Source organism: Oreochromis aureus, linkage group 7 (assembly GCF_013358895.1).
Source record: "Oreochromis aureus strain Israel breed Guangdong linkage group 7, ZZ_aureus, whole genome shotgun sequence".
Lineage (NCBI taxonomy): Eukaryota > Metazoa > Chordata > Actinopteri > Cichliformes > Cichlidae > Oreochromis > Oreochromis aureus.
The window spans coordinates 2748756-2767407 of NC_052948.1; the positions used below are offsets into that span (position 1 = coordinate 2748756).

General features: G+C 40.4%; 2 protein-coding genes across 2 annotated transcripts in view; both read left to right on the top strand.

The window, feature by feature from the left end:
- Positions 1-963: 963 nt before the first annotated feature.
- On the top strand, positions 964-12466 carry LOC116336269 (probable polypeptide N-acetylgalactosaminyltransferase 8). The gene is made up of 11 exons (XM_039615785.1): positions 964-1232; positions 1404-1570; positions 1871-2057; positions 9776-9973; positions 10112-10226; positions 10412-10597; positions 10810-10947; positions 11042-11134; positions 12047-12217; positions 12288-12360; positions 12432-12466. Exons 1-11 carry the CDS (start codon positions 1057-1059, stop codon positions 12464-12466), a joined length of 1539 nt encoding a protein of 512 aa, XP_039471719.1. The 5' UTR covers positions 964-1056.
- Positions 12467-13602: 1136 nt separating this feature from the next.
- The window catches only part of LOC116326468 (probable polypeptide N-acetylgalactosaminyltransferase 8), a 16829-nt gene continuing 11779 nt past the window's right edge, over positions 13603-18652 (top strand). Inside the window, exons 1-7 of the mRNA XM_039614693.1 lie at positions 13603-13819; positions 14658-14907; positions 15722-15888; positions 15975-16158; positions 16325-16522; positions 16728-16842; positions 16934-17119. Coding sequence (XP_039470627.1) covers positions 13642-13819; positions 14658-14907; positions 15722-15888; positions 15975-16158; positions 16325-16522; positions 16728-16842; positions 16934-17119 — 1278 coding nt within the window. The 5' untranslated portion in view covers positions 13603-13641. The remainder of the gene's footprint in view (positions 13820-14657; positions 14908-15721; positions 15889-15974; positions 16159-16324; positions 16523-16727; positions 16843-16933; positions 17120-18652) is intronic.

An 18652-nucleotide genomic window follows, 5' to 3' on the forward strand; every position in this document is an offset into this window, starting at 1 on the left:
TTTGAAAATTCTGAAATTATGTGAGGGGTCACAGTCACATTTTTGTGCGAGTCTGGACGCACAGGGCCCACCCATGACGGCGACACTGCTTGTTGCAGGTGTCACCTGCTGTGGGAGGGGAGGGATGTTGACGCCTCTGCTCAGCTAACGATTTTATGACAGTCACATCAGGAGTTACAGTGTCAGTTAGATAGGTCAGTAGATGAGCTTACTGTGTGTGTTTTTGTGTGTCCTCGGACGTGTTATTATCTGGCTAGGAAGTCAGTGTTATCAGAATGAGGGTAACATTGACAAAGCGACTATTGTTCTTAGTGGGCACTGTGGGGGTCATGCTGTACTTTGGCTTTCTGAAGAATGGACACAAACATAGAGGGGGGACTGATAAAGAGATGGACACACGGCATATGAGGAGGTCTTCTGATCTGGAGAACATGATCAGTAATCTCAGTAAGTTAAGTCAGGGGTGAATGTTCCTCTTTATTATCATCATTATTATTATTATTATTATTATTATTATTATTATTATTATTATTATTAGTCCTAGTGACCATAGGACTTTAAACCAAATAAAGAGAGATATGGTAATAAAATTAGGTAACATCTCAAATAATTTTAAGAGACAGTATTACTTGTACATGAATTAAAGCTATGATATTAAATTCTCAGAATAATTTATTAGTAAAAAGTAAAGAAAGAAAACATAGACAGTCATGAAGGACTTTGGTTATAACAAAAAAAGGCTTCTAAATTAACTCTTGCAGTTTGTTAATGACAGATGAAATCAAATTACAACACAGGTGTCTGTCCATCTTCAATAAATGTGTTTTATACTGTAATTTTAAGACTGTTGATGTCTCCAATTTGTTATCATTTTCAACTGAAGACAATGCACTCAGACGTTTTGAGCAAAAGCAGGATGTCATGCAAAAAATGCTGGGGGAGCACAGAGGCGAGCAAAGAAAATCTGCAGAGGACCAACAGTCAGCAGTCCAAAAGCAGACATTGAAGCAGACGGAGGATGACGCAAATATCCAATCCCAAAATGAGGCAGCCCAAATGAAAAAGTCTGAACAACTGTTCCCTAACTCGGCCTTGTTCAATGAGTGGGGGGCAAATCTCTCTGAGGATGACCAAAGAGAGGCTCAGAGCCTGTATGAGAAGTATGGGTACAATGTTTTTCTGAGCGACCGCCTCCCTCTGGATCGACCTCTTCCAGATACCAGAGATCCTCGGTACAACTTTTATTTTCTGTCATTTTATCTTCTCATTCCATCTCATGTACATGCAAAGATTAAACAGACAATTTCCAGACAATTAACTCCACCCAGTTCGTTTGTTGCTGGCATACTTTACATTTCTGATCAAATACTGTGGTATTTCATATCATTCATTTTAATAAATAGGTGTTTGAAAAAGAGTTACCCCAAGGACCTGCCAAGTCTCAGTGTGGTGCTCATCTACCTGGATGAAGCCCTGTCTGTTCTCCAAAGAGCCCTGCGCAGCATCATCGACCGCACTCCTAAAAACCTGCTGAAGGAGATAATAATGGTGGATGACAATAGTTCTAACGGTAGGTTGGTTATAAAAAAAGAACACCTGTGACGAAAAAAGGTTGAATTATAGGGCATGCAGATTATTATAAGTCAATACAGGCTGTTAACATGTTGTTTTATGTGCACGACTCTCATTTTCCTTTCCTGTTCATATCTGCCAAATCAAACAAACCATCAAAAGCTGAGTGACGATCATCATGTCACGTTTGTGACTAATTTTCTTGTTTGGATGGCTTATATACATATCTGTGAAAACTGGTATCACTGCTTACCCACACTTTCTGCTGAGAAAACTATAACTATCTTTTTCAATTCAGAAAATCTGAAGGGTGACCTTGACATGTATGTGAAGTCGCTTGAGCAGAAAAACCCTAATCTCCGTATTGTGAGAGTGAGGCACAGCGAGCAGAGAGGTCTCGCTTATGCCAGAGCATCCGGGTGGAGGGCTGCTACTGCTGACGTGGTGGCCATCCTGGATGCACACATTGAAGTCCATGAGATGTGGTAGGAACATGGCAAAAATACATTTTTCATTTGCTAGTTTAGGTGTTATATTTTCTGTTATTAGAACAGTTTTTATTAAAAACATTTTTATCATATATTACCACGTTGCAATATAGCACACATCTACATATAAAATGACACAAGTCATGTGTTTACCAAATACCAACAGCCACCAGTGATTTGAGGTTTGTGTCGCAGTTTCAGGACAAATTTGCTGAGTGTAATGAGTACAGTGGTAGTATAGTATATACAGTGTTGGGAAGGTTACTTTTAAAATGTATTCCACTACAGATTACAGAATACATGCCCAAAAATGTATTTTGTAACGTATTCTGTTAAGTTACTCAATAAGAGTAAAGTATTTTGAATACTTTGGATTACTTAATATATTGTCATGCTTTTTACAACTACACAAGTGTGCTGTTGCTGTGTGATTTATTACTATTACTTCGTATGCGAACCCAGGCTGGCCGCTCTCAGCCATGCGATATATGACTACATGCTCATCCAAATGAGCTAAACCTGCACCCGACCTTGTCTTTTTTTTTTTTTTAACTGCAGTCATAACAAAACCAAACAAATTTTACAGCAGAAAGTCATAAATAGAAACTGTCATGCGCAAGGACGGACCCAGAAGCAGATGCAATGCACGAGAGGAAACAAGTTAGATATAAATTTATTTAAGGTCGGAATGCTGTGAATCACAGGGGCACAGAGTCATGTGGGGCAGGATGTCTTAACAGGAAGAGAGCAGAATTAGCGGAGAGCAGAGCATGCAGTGAGGTATGTAGAGTAACAGAAGTTGTCTTACTTGTGATGCGGAGAAGAAACGCAACAGGAGAAGTGGTGGGCTCCGTGGGGATCTGTGAATCGTAGAAGAAGAAGGGGAAGCTTTTGGAGGGAAGGAGGGCAGACTGGTGAGTTCAGCGGACTGGACTGCCTTGAACTGCGAAATATGGAAAGTGGGGTGAATGCAGAGAGGGGAAGGGAGCTGAAGTTTCAAAGCTGTGGGACTGACTACTGAGTTGACCACATATAACAGGGAGAGAGTTTGCGGTTGAGGGCCTTCAGAGGAATGTCCTTAGCTGCCAGCCATACCTCCTATCAAGGTGACTAATCAGGAGCTGGGGCATGATGCCGATGTTCGGCATACCTCTTATTCTGGCTGTTGTTCTAAGCAGAGCTTCTCTGGTTTGAATCCAGACCTGCCGGCAGTGCTCTAATTGCTGTTGTTCAGATGGCACGGCAAGTTCTAATTCTTTAGAGGGAAACAATGGTGGTTGGTATCCAAGAGAAGCTCCGAACGAGGACTGACCGGTAGCCAAGGAGGTTAGGGAGTTGTGTGCATATTCCATCCAAGGCAGCTGTAGTGGCCTGTTGGCAGGGTTGGGAGGTGACGTAGAATGGATTCGTCCTTGAGCTCCAGGTTCACCCTTTCCTTTTGTCTGTTGGGTTTGGGGTGGTATTAAAACCTCAAACACAGCTTGGCTCCTAGGTATGAACCTTAAGGTCTTTCCAAGTTTGCGAAATGAATTGAGGCCCCCTGTCAGAGATCAGCTCAACAGGGATACCATGGAGCTTAAAAAACACAATTCACCAGGATCTTGGCAGTATGGGAGGCACACGGGAGTTTGTTGTGAGCAATGAAATAGGCTGCTTTGGAGAATCAATCAATAATGGAAAAGATGACGGTCTTACTGTTGGATGGAGGAAGGCCAGTGACAAAGTCCAGTGAGAAAACTGAGGAGAGAGAGCATCCAGTTTAGTATTTTTAGAACCAGGGCGATAGACCAAAGATCAGTGGCCAGTGATGTCCGTTTAGGCACTTAGCTGAGCAGAGGTAAACAAAGTTCTTTGACTGGTCCAGATTGTAAACGGGTGCTCAGGTCCCTGCAGCTAGTAATGCCATTCCTCGGGCACCAGTTTTATCACCAGCAGCTCCCAGTGACTGATGTCATAATTGCACTGCTCTGCAGAGTGCAGGGTTGGAGCTTACATTGCGGGCCCGAATGCTGGGAGAGGACCACCCCAACCCCTCGTCCAACACATCAACCTGCACCACAAAAAGCAAGCAAGTGTTTGGGTGTGTGAGTACTGGCGCAGAGGTAAACAGGGCCTTTAATTTGGAGAAAGCTGCATCCGCATCTGTGGACCAGACATATGGCACTTTGGGGGAAGTGAATCTAGTGAGAGGTGCTGCTACCTTACTGTAATCCCGGAAGAATTGATGGTAAAAGTTAGTTCTGTAAAAGTTCTGTTCATCTGGACCTAGCATTTTCAGTGGGAGAAACATTTCGTCACTCATCCAAGTGACTTCTTCAGTCTCAGCTGACTGCAGGTTTCCCCAATCTTATAAACAGTACATTTGCATAATGACTGAAACCAGCCCACTGAAGGAACAATGGGCTGGGACGTTGGTTCCTCAATCATTAATATGCAAGTTGTCATCAGCATTGATCAACAACCACTGATCAAAAGCCACTGATCAAAGCCCATTGATCACTGATAAAAGACCACTGATCAGTGGTACCATTCACAGAGAGTTGGGGAATGGCTGCAATCACAGCATTGTAAGATGGTGACAGATGTACCCTTAGGCCCCCTCCTCGATTCAGAGATGGTCTTTCCCTTTTCATGTAAATGGCCTCCTTGACTCCTCACTCAAACCAGCAATACTCCCTGTCCAGGATGTGTACATCCTCATCCTTGAAAGAGTGTCCACTGGCCTGTAGGTGTGAATAGACTGCAGGGTCCGCTTTGCTAGAGGTTGTTTGGTTTCCCCGATGTATAACTCCTGGCAATCCTCCTGGCACTTAACAGTGTACACTATATTACTCTGTTTGAGTCGGGGGGCCTGATCCTTGGGGTGGACCAGTTTTTGGTGCAGCGTGTTTTGGGGTTTATCCAAAACACGCTGGCAGAGCACAGCGAGCTGAAATCTCTGAAACCGACTGGCCTTCACTTCCTACAAGACAGAGAAGCTCTTCTACCCCTGTATATGGGAGGAAACAGGACTGGACAACCATGAATAGGAAGGCTAACAACAAACCTCCAAAACAACTGAATGTGAAACTGCAGAACAGATTTGCTCCACTATCAAAGGACCCTGGATCTATATCGGACAACCATCCATCTAAAAGTAGCGAAGTAAGGTCTGAAAATCTGTTGAGAAGTAAAAGGCCACCGGGAAAGCTAAAGGCTAGGCCTGAAACTCTGATTGTGGGTGACTCTGCCGTAAAGGATGTACAAAGGATGTGTGGTAAGAACACTAAAGTCCTCTGCTTTCCTAAGGATATAGTCAAGAACCTGAAGGAGAGAATTCTTCAAATTCCAAATGAATATCCAACTGCGACAAACATTATTCTGCATACAGGGTCAAACGATGTGTCCAAACAACAGTCGGAGGTTCTGAAACGGGACTTTACTGGATTATTAAATACTGTAAACTCTCTGAATGCAGCTGTATTCATCAGTGGACCCGTACCGCCCATCAGAGAAGGAGACGAGAGATTCAGCAGGTTGTTTGCACTTAATAAATGGCTCATATCAGCATGTACTGACCACTCAGTGCATTTTATCAACAACTTTAATATTTTTTGGGAACGCAGGCATCTGTTTAAAGCAAATGGATTTAATTTTAACAAGTCAGAGGTGAAACTGTTCACCTCCAACTTGTTTTATTCCATACGTCATCCATCTGTGCTTGGTGCCAAGGCTGAGATAAACGAGGAGTTATCTCATAAAGAGGAACAAACAGTACTCCGAGAACAGACAAAGCCCAGCAGAAACCTTGAGGAGGAGCTCCATCTGCCCCACCGGGAAGAGCCTCAGAAAGGAGAGACATCTGAGGCAAGAAGAGGGGTCCCTATCTGCCTCCAACTTTCTCAACAACAGCAACGACCAGGACCAGGGACCAGGTCCCCCAAACCCCTGACCATGACTTTCTTCCCCAGTCCCCCAAACCCCCCATAACCCCCACCAGACAGGCCATCACCCTCCTCCCCAGCCCAAAAGGCTCTTTCTCCCTCCTCCCACACCTGAAATTCACTGAGGAGATGATGGAGCGGGTCAATGCCGGGCTCAGATCTACGCTGAAACCGCACTGCATGTACAAGGATGCCCAATCCTTTTTGTCCCCAATAAACCCCCTGCTCACAACAGAGCAGCCAAAGGTTCGCCTTATCGAGCCCCGCCCCGAACAGAGCAATCTGCTCAGTTTATCAAGATCACATTGCCCAGCCTCGCCTGTTACCCACCAGCTCGATAGCTAGCTGGGGTTGTTCCTCCTTGACCACCTTCATGCTCTGCTCTCCACGATATATAAGTCACTTAGATAACTTAAAAATGATATTGTCTTTTTAGATGTGTTCCTGATGTGTGGCTGAGATTAAAGTTATAGTCCACAGCTGAATAAACATCAAGCAGACAACTGATTATCAGAAGTGTGAGTGCTGACTTTGTCCTGTTAGATAGAGGAGCAGACTGGGACCCTACAAATGTTTAAAATTAGAATCTTGTCTTTAATTTTAGTTTACCTAAACACTTTCTGTACTTTATAGGTGACAGAAATAAGCTGTATGTTTTACATCCAATGGATACATGATCTGATTAGGTCAAAACACAGAGACTAGTCGACTATCAAAATAATCTTTGCCCTACGCAGTCTGATGTGTGATAAGGATTATGGCAGATCTTTTAAAGGTAAAATAGCACTAATTCTCAATCATCCAGGACCTTCAAAGTGTGCCACAGACTGCTCCCAAACACGAACTTTTGGCAAAAAGATCTTTAAATCTAAAACACCTTGTGTGCCACAGTTGGGGGACAAATTATTAAAACACTTAAGTTAGATCTTTAGCTGGGAAAACATTTTTAATTAATGATTTAATCACTGAGCACAGCCTTGATTTTATGTTTCTAACTGAAACTTGGTTGGACCAAAGTAACAGTGGAGCTGTTCTCATCGAGACGACCCCTCTTACAGTTTTATCAGTGAGGCCAGGGTGAGCAGGAGAGGAGGAGGGGTTGATGTCTTATTTAATGAATCATTTCAATGTAAGCAGCTATCTCCTGGAAGTTTTCAGTCTTTTGAATATGTGGCTTTACATCTGAAGGCCCCATCCAAAGTTATGTTTCTTAATGTTTACAGGCCTCCCAAATACTGCACAGACTTTTTTAATGACCTCAGTGAACTGCTGTCTGTGATCTGTGTTGATTTCGACTGTGTAATTATTGTTGGGGATTTTAACATCCATGTGGACAACCCTCAGGACAAAGGGACTAAAGACCTGAGTAACACTCTGGGCAACTTTGGGCTGACTCAGCATGTAACAGAGGCCACACATAATAGAGGACACACTCCTGACCTAGTGATCTCCAAGGGCCTGAGCATTTCAAAGGTGGGCCTGTCTGATCATTACTGTGTTTTCTTTGAAAGTAAAATTTCAGCCCACACAAATATATCAACAGCAATGATCACAAAACGGTGTATAACTGAACACAGTAGTGAGATCTTTAACCAGGTCTTCCCATTAACACCTGACCTGTCCAGAGGTTCAGTCAATGAGCTTGTCAATAGCTTCAATGCTAAAATGTTAAATTTAATGGACACTATTGCTCCCATTAAGGTGAAGGTTATCTCTGGAAGGAAGAAGTCTCCATGGAGAAACTCCACACTGGTGAAAAATAAAAAAAGAGAGTGTAGGAAAGCTGAGCGCAGATGGAGAAAAACAAACCTCCTGGTTCATTATCTATAAAGAGAAACTTCACAATTATAATTTACAACTGAGGAGTGCAAGGAGGTCCTACTTCTCTGACATCATCACCAAAAACAGTCATAACGCTCGGGTCTTATTTTCTACAGTTGACAGGCTAACAAACCCTCCTGTGTCAGTGGCAGCTGAACTTCATTCGACCATGGCCTGCAATGACTTTGCCAAATTCTTCACAGAAAAAATCCAAAAGATTAGACAAGCAATTGGTAGATCAACAGCAGATTCAGGATATGTACTGTGTCCACCGAAAAACTGTTTAAACACCATCAAACAGTTTCACCCTATAAACAACAAGGACCTGGAGGACATCTTAGGTCAACTGAACTCCTCCTCCTGTTTCGATGTCCTGCCAACAGGTTTTTTCAAAAGGTCACAAAGACTTTGGAGTCAGACCTGTTACAGATCGTCAACTTTTCTTTAATATCAGGTGTGTTTCCAGAACCACTAAAAACTGCTGTAATTAAACCTATACTGAAAAGGACAATCTTGACAAGACACAAATGAACAACTACAGGCCGATCTCAAATCTCCCATTTTTAAGTAAGATCATTGAAAAAGCAGTTTCTCAACAGCTCAATTACTTCTTAAAACAGAATAACTGCTATGATGCCTTCAACTCAGGTTTTAGACAGAACCACAGCACTGAAACCGCTCTGACCAAAGTGTTTAATGACATATGTCTGAATACAGACAGTGGAAAAATGTCAGTCTTAGTTTTACTGGATCTCAGTGCAGCATTTGATACAGTTGACCACAACATATTACTCAAACGACTGGAGAACTTGGCAGGTCTTTCAGGAACTGTACTAAACTGGTTCAAAACATACTTAGAAAACAGGAAATACTTTGTATCAATAGGTAACTTCACATCTGAGCAGACAAGTATCACATGTGGAGTTCCCCAAGGTTCCATCTTGGGACCCCTTCTGTTTAACATTTACATGCTCCCACTGGCACAGATTATAAAGAACAACAAAGTAAACTATCACAGCTATGCAGATGACACACAAATATGTATCACAATGTCACCAGGAGACTGAGGCCCTGTACAGGCTCTTGGTAAATGCATTGAGGAAATTAATGACTGGTTGTGCCACAATTTTCTCCAGCTAAACAAAAACAAAACTGAAGTAATAGTCTTTGGTGCTAAAGAAAAACGATTACAGGTCACCAGAGAACTTCAATCTATACACCTAAAAACCACAAGCCAGGCGAGAAATTTGGGTGTAGTGATGGATGCAGACCTAAACTTAGAAAAACACATTAAGACAATAACAAAATCAGCTTACTATCACCTCAAGAATATTTCAAGGATAAAAGATCTGATGTCTCAACAGGACCTGGAAAAACTAGTCCATGCATTCATCTTTAGCAGGCTTGATTACTGTAACAGCATCTTTACAGGTCTACCTAAAAAATCAGTCAGACAACTACAGCTCATCCAGAACTCTGCTGCTCGAGTCCTCACTAAGACCACAAATGTCCAGCTGGGATAACCACATTTACTCAGGGCCTTCTTGGTGTGATGTTCTTCTGCTTCCTTAGCCGCTGTGTCTGTGGGGATGATGTTCGCTCTGTGTTGTAGCGTCTTGATGACACCCAGTTTGTGCTCCAGTGGATGATGAGAGTCAAACCTTGAATACTGATCTGTATGAGTAGGTTTACGGTCAAAGTGACCAAGTGTTCCAAGCTTTTGCATAATTTAAAAGGTGAACGTGGGTGTAGTATTTTAATTGTAAAAGACACCAAGTGCAGGTGACTGTGTGCTTCCATACTAGTTGTGACTTCCACTTAATACCAATATTTACCAGCTGCCATCCAGAAATCACAATCAAGCATCATGACGTGATTGAAAAGTACTGAACAAGACATCTCACCAGCATTTGAGAAACTTTATTGTGTGAAATTGTATAAACCATTTCTTTTTTCCCCTCCTTCATACAGGGCTGAACCTCTGCTGACACAGATTAAAGCTGACAGAACTGTGGTGGTTTCCCCGGTGTTTGATAAAATCAGCTTTGATGATCTCAAGGTTACTAAATATTTTGCTTCTGCACACGCCTTCGACTGGGCTCTGTGGTGCATGTATGAAAGTTTTACACCCGAGTATTACAAACTTAATGACAGTTCACTGCCCGGCAAGTAAGTTCAAGTGAAATCAGCATTTAGCCAATGCAACAGCCTTATTAACTTTATTTTTTTTTTTAAATATAGTTGGTTTATTAAATATTGTTATATCGGTATACAGCCGTAAAATATGGTTCTCTTCTTTGACTTTAGGAGTCCATCTGTCATGGGGATCCTGGTTGCTGATAGAAAGTTTCTGGGGGAAATTGGAGGCCTTGATGAAGGAATGAAAGTGTATGGTGGAGAAAATGTTGAGCTGGGAATTCGTGTGAGTAAAAACCACATAGAGTCATAAAGTTCTCTTTCATAGTAAAGTAACTAAAATTTATATATTTGCCATCTAATTTTTAAGAAAATTTGCGTATTGTGGACTATAGTTGTGTTATAGTTAAATTTTTTATCCTTGCAAAGTGATCAATTTTATAATTTTTAATGTACACTTTCTTCATGTAGGTATGGACATGTGGAGGCAGCATTGAAGTTGTTCCATGTTCCAAGATCGCCCACATCGAGAGGGCCCACAAGCCCTACATGCCTGACCTGAGTCCTGTCATGAAAAGAAATGCCCTCAGAGTTGCAGAGATCTGGATGGATGAATACAAGCACAACATCAACTTGGCTTGGAACATCCCATTTGAGGTGTTTTGAAGCACTGACATAAACAGCAAATGGCACTTTTTTTAAGGGATATTTCATTCTTCTACTTAGATGACGCAAAAATTAACAACTTCATGAGGCTTTGAGTGCTCTTAGCTTTTTTGGCATTGACATTCAAGGGAAACCTCTCTTTAGATTCTTCCTTAGTCACACAAAACTATAAGTTGATTAACACCTTATTTTACTTTTTGCAGAATCATGGAATTGACATAGGCAACATTTCAGAGAGGAAGAAACTCAGAGAAAGGCTGAACTGTAAACCTTTCAAATGGTACCTGGATAATGTGTATCCTAAGCTGGATCCCTGGGACGACCTACTCGCATATGGAGGAGTGAGTTTACTTTTCTCGAGTCATGCAGGATATGTGGGAATCTGTATGTTTCCATGATTTGCTTGTATCCCTCATAACATTCTTCTGATGACAGATGAAAAACCTTGATGCTGACATGTGCATAGACCAGGGTCCATTACCAGGTCACACACCTGTCGCCTACAACTGCTACTACTATGGACCTCAAGTGAGTGAAGCACCTTGTAATTATGATGATAATCGTCATTATAAGGTAGTGCAGTCGTAACGTTAAAATCAAAACAAAAAACACCAAAAATGTAATCTGCTAACGCCTACTGTATCATATTTGATACAAATTTGGGAGGTTTTGAGACCCTCCCATCCCCCCTCCTCAAGCAATAAAGTGAGAAAAGGAATTTTTACGTAGCAAATGTAATAAAAATGTAAATATCATATTCAACATAGGGTTCAATAAAAACTTCATTTTCAAAAAATTAAAAATGTAAAATTGGCAACTATTTCATGGGTCATGCTTTACACTGTTAAATTTGAGCAATTTCACCTGTAAGCTTGTCTCTTCCAGTGCAGCTGGTATTATTAGATTTTTAGTATTTTTTAGATTTTTAAATCATACCCAGGATGTCTCTTTCTAAACACAAGCATTTGCGCATCTCCATTTTCACCATGGACCTCAAAGGAAATATCAAATGTGTCAAATTGGCTTGACAGCGTCTAAGTGTGATAGTGGTGCATAAGCTCAGAAGTTGCCAATAATTGTGCAAGATATTTATTACAACATTCACATGGATTGTGCACCATGAATTCGTAATCCAACATGAGATTGATATCAACTTGTCTGGTGTCCCTCAGGTGTCTGAGGGACAACATTCAGCCCTTATACCCTCAGTTATGATAAATGTCATTATGTCCTGGGACACAGTGTATTGAAAACACAGGAATTCTGTGTACAGACAAAATCTTTTACACACTGATAAAGATGCAGAATTATCAGAAAAACATCAGTTGAGCAGATGTTGACTATCATACGCTGTGATCTGTAACCCTGTTGTAATTTGATAGCCCTTTAAACATCATAATCTCATTTTGACCTTTGTCTCTCACTTTTTTTTTTTTTAAGTTAACACACTATCGTGGAACGGGTGAGCTCTACATTGGTGGCATCAAGTCACATAAGTACAATGACAACCGATGTTTAGCTGACACAGGCACAGAAGAAACTGAGCCTGGCCTGTACAACTGTAAGGAGGCTATTCAGAAAGGCATGGGGATATACTGGGACTTCACTCAGGTAGTATAAAGTAAAGTGGTTTTTAAAAGCAAAATGACAGAATTTTTAACTCTTTGTTTTGCTTTTCCAGGAAAAAGAACTGAAGAACAGACAGACAAAGAGATGTCTGGAAATTATAAACCAGAAACTTGTACTACAGGAATGTACAGGTCAAAGATGGCAAATTCAACACATAATCAAACCCTTTTAAAGTGTGTTTGAGCTCTGCTCATAGGGCCGTGGATAAATTACACCTGGTTCCTCTATTGAGAACATTACATTTATTTTTGCCTCCAGCATTTTTAATGTGGCATTTTTTTTATAATAAAAAGTTATTTTGAAGAAATACCTTAAATATTAAAATTGCTTTTGTCTGCAATGGCACAACAAACTTTGAGGCTGTCAGAAAATATGAAATAGAATTACACAGTTGTGAAATCTTAGCAGGTGCCAAGTATATGTCTTTACTATGGTGACATGAGTTACACTGCATTTTCCTACAACACCATACCTCATGCAGCCACACGTGCACACCCTGTACAACAAATCCATTTTCCTTCACATATTCTATCCCAGTGCACATAGAAGTAAAATTCATGCTAGGAAATATGGGAATGTCTTTGTCACGCTTTTCTGTAAAAACATCTATTATGACAGTTAACAGATTATTGCTTGCTTGGTTTGTCCTGTGAAGAGGTTTAAGCTTTATAAGCCTGGGTTGATGCTCCTGAGGGAGAGTTCGAGATGGCACTGTAGGATTAAAGTGCTGGCTAGTAGACTAATAGCCATGGGCTTTACATGCTTTGAGTTTCCTTGGGTTGTAAGTTTGCTTTTCTATAGTTTTTTTCTTTTGTGGTTTATACCACCAATCTGCCTTGTTATCAGCATCTGTAAATAAATTGCACATTGGGTGAAGAGAATTCCTGCTTCCAAGTGTTCTTCCTCCGCTAAGGCCCTCTTAGAATAACCATGTCACATTCATTTTATTGCTTTACTATGTTTAGGTTTTGGTTGGTTGGTTACAGGAGGATAAAGAAGTGAGAAAAATAGAAATGGACCACAACAAGCATAACCTTATCTGTAATATTTAATGCTTCAAGGCTGTCATTTATCCTAAATGTACTAATATTTTAATACAAACACAGTGAATTCGTGTAAAACAAAGGAGGCTGAGTAAGTTTTACAAGCACATGAAATTTACTGAGTGTACTTTGAAACCTTTATTGTTAGCCTGATAACTGTTGTTGGTATCACCTCTGCACCTTTACGTCAGTAAAAGACTATTTAATAGCTGTGTGGTTTTTTTTCTTTCAGAAATGTTTAATCTTTAAGATAAGACATGCTTTATTATACAGCTTGAGTTTTAAAGCCTGTTCAAACAGACCCAGAAGGCTGAAATGCTGCAGAGGACAGAATTACATTGTGATCCTCTGTGAGAAACCACAATGAAGTTAAACATACGAAAAGTTGGAATAATTGGATCATTTTTGTTGTCGCTTTACGTTTTCATCATCTACACAAATAGAAGTTGTAAACCCAGAAAATCTATTCCTGAGGGAGTAGCTGATCAAGAACTTGTAAGGAGAAAACTGGACAGGATTGAACAGACTCTAAACAAACTGAGTGAGTATCAGTTTCAAAGTTCACATTCTTACACGCTGACTTCTTTTCAACATTATTCATAAAGTTACCCTTCAGTGAAATAGCTTAACTTATTATTAGCTATCACATTGTAAAAATCCACCATTCACAAGAAAAGTGTGTGCCAAAAGTAAATAGATGCTCCCAATCTCATGGCTCTCTTTTTATGAATTGTTGCTCTGTCAAGGCCAAATCATGGTGGTGCTGGTTGGTGTGGAGGATGTGATTCCAGTGTAGAGCAAAAGGCTATTCAGATTCTACGTTGCCACCACTGCTTCCATTACCTGAAAGCAGAACTGAATGAGACAGAGCAAGCCAAGACTGTCAACTATAAGCGTTGCAACCGATGAGAAATCTCCTTTCAATGCTTTTTCTTCAATGCTATTAGTGCATAAATAAAGAATTGTCCACTAAGGTTTGTTGTGTATAGTTTTCTTAGTGAATGTTGCTATTAAACACAGCTTGGTCCATCTTATATGGCATTGCTCTTCAAGCATATTCACCCAGTTTTCATTTTTATAGACATTGCTTTACTGTGCTCATGTTTTGGTTGTTGTATTTAATCATAACAAGTATGGCCATGATGAAGGTGCAGTGTTGTTTTAATGGCAAACTCAGGTAAAATGACTATTTTTTTCTTTTTCAATGTTAGGAACCCAAAAGGGGAAAGATGCATGCTAGATTTGATTTGTGTGACAAGTTTTTGAAGAGCACTTGATAAGTGACATTATCCAAACAATTTTTTTAGCCAATTTCTTCTTCTTTTGCCCCAACAATGAATAACAGCTCTCATCCCTCTGTTTTTCAACCTCCACAAAAGCAAAGCTAACCGAGGTTTTAGGTCAAAAGAATTTCACAAATTCCATTTTTAAAAATGTGGACAAAGAAGAAGAGAAGGTCATTACGCCAAAGTTATACCCAAACTCCGTCCTGTTTACCAAGTGGGGCGATGGCCTGACAGAACAAGAACAGAAGGAAGCTGAAGGTCTGTTTCAGATTTATGGATACAATGCCTTCCTGAGTAACCAGCTGCCACTTGACAGGAAGCTTGAAGACACAAGAGATAGCAGGTACATTTTGCTAATGAGATGCGTGACCAATGTTCCCTCTATGTTTCATGTGTCTGAGCGAACACACAAACTCCCTGAGCGTCCCTTGGACCACTGTGAGCGACATCAGACGTGTGCACTGTGGTCACGCCAGCATCTAATCCATCCAAGTTACATGGTTTATTAAAATAATCAAATTACAGCATTTACATTTATGTTAGACTACTTTTAATTAACTGTTTTATTACAATGGAAATTTAAAAATCCTGTTCATGACCTGTGTAGTACGTTAACACTATTGGAAGTAAAAATAACTTGAACTCCAATTTTGAAAACACAACTTTCTTTCTTTCTTTCTTTCTTTTTCATAAAGCTCTGACTTGTATTATGAGTCTGTGGTCTGGGAGAGAGTCTGTAACTCTCTGTCTGCCAAATACAGCATATAATGACCAATGTTGGGCAATTAATTATATAGTTACTACTTCAAAAAAGTAACTCAGTTTGGCAAACAACAAAGTTTTTTGCAGCTATTTATTTTTTTTAATGTTAAAGTTTTAATTTTAATTTCAATTCAGATTAGATTTTTTTTGTGCGCAACGCAGATTTTTTCTGTGCGCAGAGACCGTGCCAATGAGATGCGAGAGGAACATTGTGCGTGACGGTCAAGTTTTTTTATTTATTTATTTATTGCTGTAAATTCCAATGTTGTCATCCTTTGAAGAACTTAAAACTATCTCACTACTCCCACGTAAACCTCAAAAAACGGGGCTGGGCTAATGGTCTGTTTGAGCTTACTAAAACATTAATCTAATACACACCATCTCACACCCTTTAGATGTCTGGCAAAGAAATACCCCAAAGATCTGCCGAGCATCAGTGTGATACTCATCTACATAAATGAGGCACTGTCTGTCATTAAGAGGGCAATACGAAGTATTATCACCCACACTCCAAAGCAGCTGCTGAAAGAAATCATTCTGGTGGATGACTACAGCAATTACAGTAAGCTTACAAAGATGGTCCTCTCGAATGTCACTCAGTATTTTGACCTACATTAGCTTTGTCACAGATCTATATTTCAATTCCAGATGACCTTGGAAAACCCTTACAAGACTACATAGATCAAATTAACAAAGAGATGCCCGGACTCATGAAGAAAGTGAGACATAGGCAACAAATGGGCTTATCACGGTCCCGGATATCCGGTTGGGAGCATGCCACAGCTGACGTTGTGGCCATTTTAGATGCCCATATTGAAGCCACAGAAGGATGGTAAGTGCATGTTTTAACTTTAAGGCTTGTTTTTTGTTATTTCTTTTACTAACGCTTCAAGTTCGGATAAAAATGGTCATTTTGGATGAAATCTTATTAACAGAAAAATGACATACTGGAAAGTTCTCTTGAGATCATTGGTGTTTTATTTGTTCCTCTTCTGCAGGGCAGAACCTTTGCTGGACAGGATTAAAGCTGACAAGACTGTTGTCGTGTCCCCTGTCTTTGATAAGGTCCATTTTGATGACCTACATGTGGAAAGATATATCCCATTTTCTCACGGCTTTGACTGGGCAATGTGGTGCACATACGAGCCCTTTAGCTCTGAGTGGGTAAAGAAGATGGATGAATCACAACCGGGGAAGTACGTGAAGCATGCAAGCAAAGAGGCGATAGAGACAGCGTCACAAAATTTATGCTGAAGAATCAGTGGAAAATCTATTGTTGTTCCACAGTGAAATATTGGTTTATGTGTGTTTTCTTAGTCTGTTCTCTTTAACATTGGATTGCAGACAATATAGGACAGCAGTTGTTGTAAAAAAAGCCCTGACGTGTTGGTTTTTGCACAGGAGTCCCTCTCTTATGGGAATCTTTGCAGCAGACAGAGCTTTTCTTGGAGAAATTGGTGGGCTGGATGGTGGGATGACGGTTTATGGTGGGGAAAATGTTGAACTTGGAATTCGTGTAAGTTATTAGTAATATTGTAGTCCATGCTTTTAAACTGTTTAAGGTTGAAGACTTGCAGATCACGGCCATCTGATCTGTGTCTACTCAGGTGTGGCTGTGCGGAGGAAGTATAGAGGTTGTGCCCTGCTCGAGGATAGCCCACATCGAGAGGGCCCATAAACCTTACGCACCTGATCTCAGCCCTGCCATGAGAAGAAATGCTCTGAGGGTGGCAGATATCTGGTTAGATGAATACAAGAAAAATGTATTTATCGCGTGGAACGTCCCACTGGAGGTTTGTATGATGATTTATAAGCAGAATCAGAATCAGAAAGACTTTATTTATCCCCAAGGGGCAATTAACATAAAACAGAGCAGCATGATGTTGAAGATAAGGACAGGGCATAAACAGGCAATAAGAGTGAGATAATAAATACACAGAATATACACAGTTTTAAAAATTACACAGTTTTAAAGTTAAAGTGACTGAAAGGTGAATAAATAACTGTAAGTGAGTAAAAGTGAGTAAAGTGTCGACAGTATAAAAAGAGTGTAGTTTATGTTTATGGGTGTGAGAAATGGTCTTATCGGCTGGCGTTAAAAAGCAGAGTGGCTTTGGGGACAAAGGTGGCGCTCCTCCTCTCAGTCCTGCAGGAGATGCAGCGGAGGCGTCGCCCAGAGGGGAGCCATTGAAATGCGGGGTGCCTGAGTTCTGACAGTCTATGATCTAAAGTTTATGTTTAGTATATGTATTCTTCAGTGTTTTACTCATTAGATCATAAACAGAAAAACATGGGAAATCTGTCCTTCACATGAAGGACGCCGTAATATCTTGTATTCTTGAAACATTGTCTGTATACAATACTGCATATCATGTGTGCTAATGATCTAAAGGTGTTTTCACCTAATTCAACTTTTGTTTCTTCACACATTTATTTATTTAAATTGTACCTACTGCGCTCTTGCTTTTTTCTGTTATGCATTGGATACTCATCTTAAGTGTAACTAAATTTTGAAATAATTAGCTCAGTATGTGTAAATGCAACCCCTGTTAGCTTAATTTGCAATGTTTGCTTCTAATCTTGTGCTAAGATGATGTCAGTTTGGCACAGATTTCCGTACATGGTCACTGCAAACACGGTGAGGCGGGGTTTTCACGAACTCGGTTCTGTTAAGAAAAGGGCAGCCAATGAAAAGACAGTGGGCTTTCAGGGAGGGGAGTCTTATGGAGAATAAAACATATTACTTCAGACAACAGATGAGGCTGTATAAAGTTATTAGGGGGGTCACCATATGGACACATAGTGTGTAAAAGCCGCCAACACTGCTGACTCAGAAACTGCAGAGTTCCAAACCTCATCTGGCATTAAGATCAGCACAAAAACAGTGTGGGGTCTGAGTGTATAGGTGGGGTCTCAAACTCGCGACCCGAGGGCCACTTGTGGCCCAAGTCACCCCTACTTGTTCCCCGTATATTCACGTGAAGAAATATAATGCAATTTCACCCTTGAAGTTACTTTCTTGTTACGGAGGATATGTTTCTTGTTGAGTGTAATGTTAAAATAAGTTCTTTAAAAAGCAAAAAAAAAAAAAAAGGATTTAATATGAAGGCAATATGAGCAGAGAGCACAAACATGCTGAGGAATTGGCTGTGTTAGTTCAGCGAGAGAGTCAAAAACTAATGTGTACACTCATGTCTGCATTTGCATTTGTTAAATAGAAACAGAATTATAGCTCAAGCGCTGCCACGTGTGTGGCCAAAAAGAGAAGACCAGTGTGTTTATTTGGTAGTTCAATGAAAGGCTTCAGTTAAGAGGGAGAAAAAAAA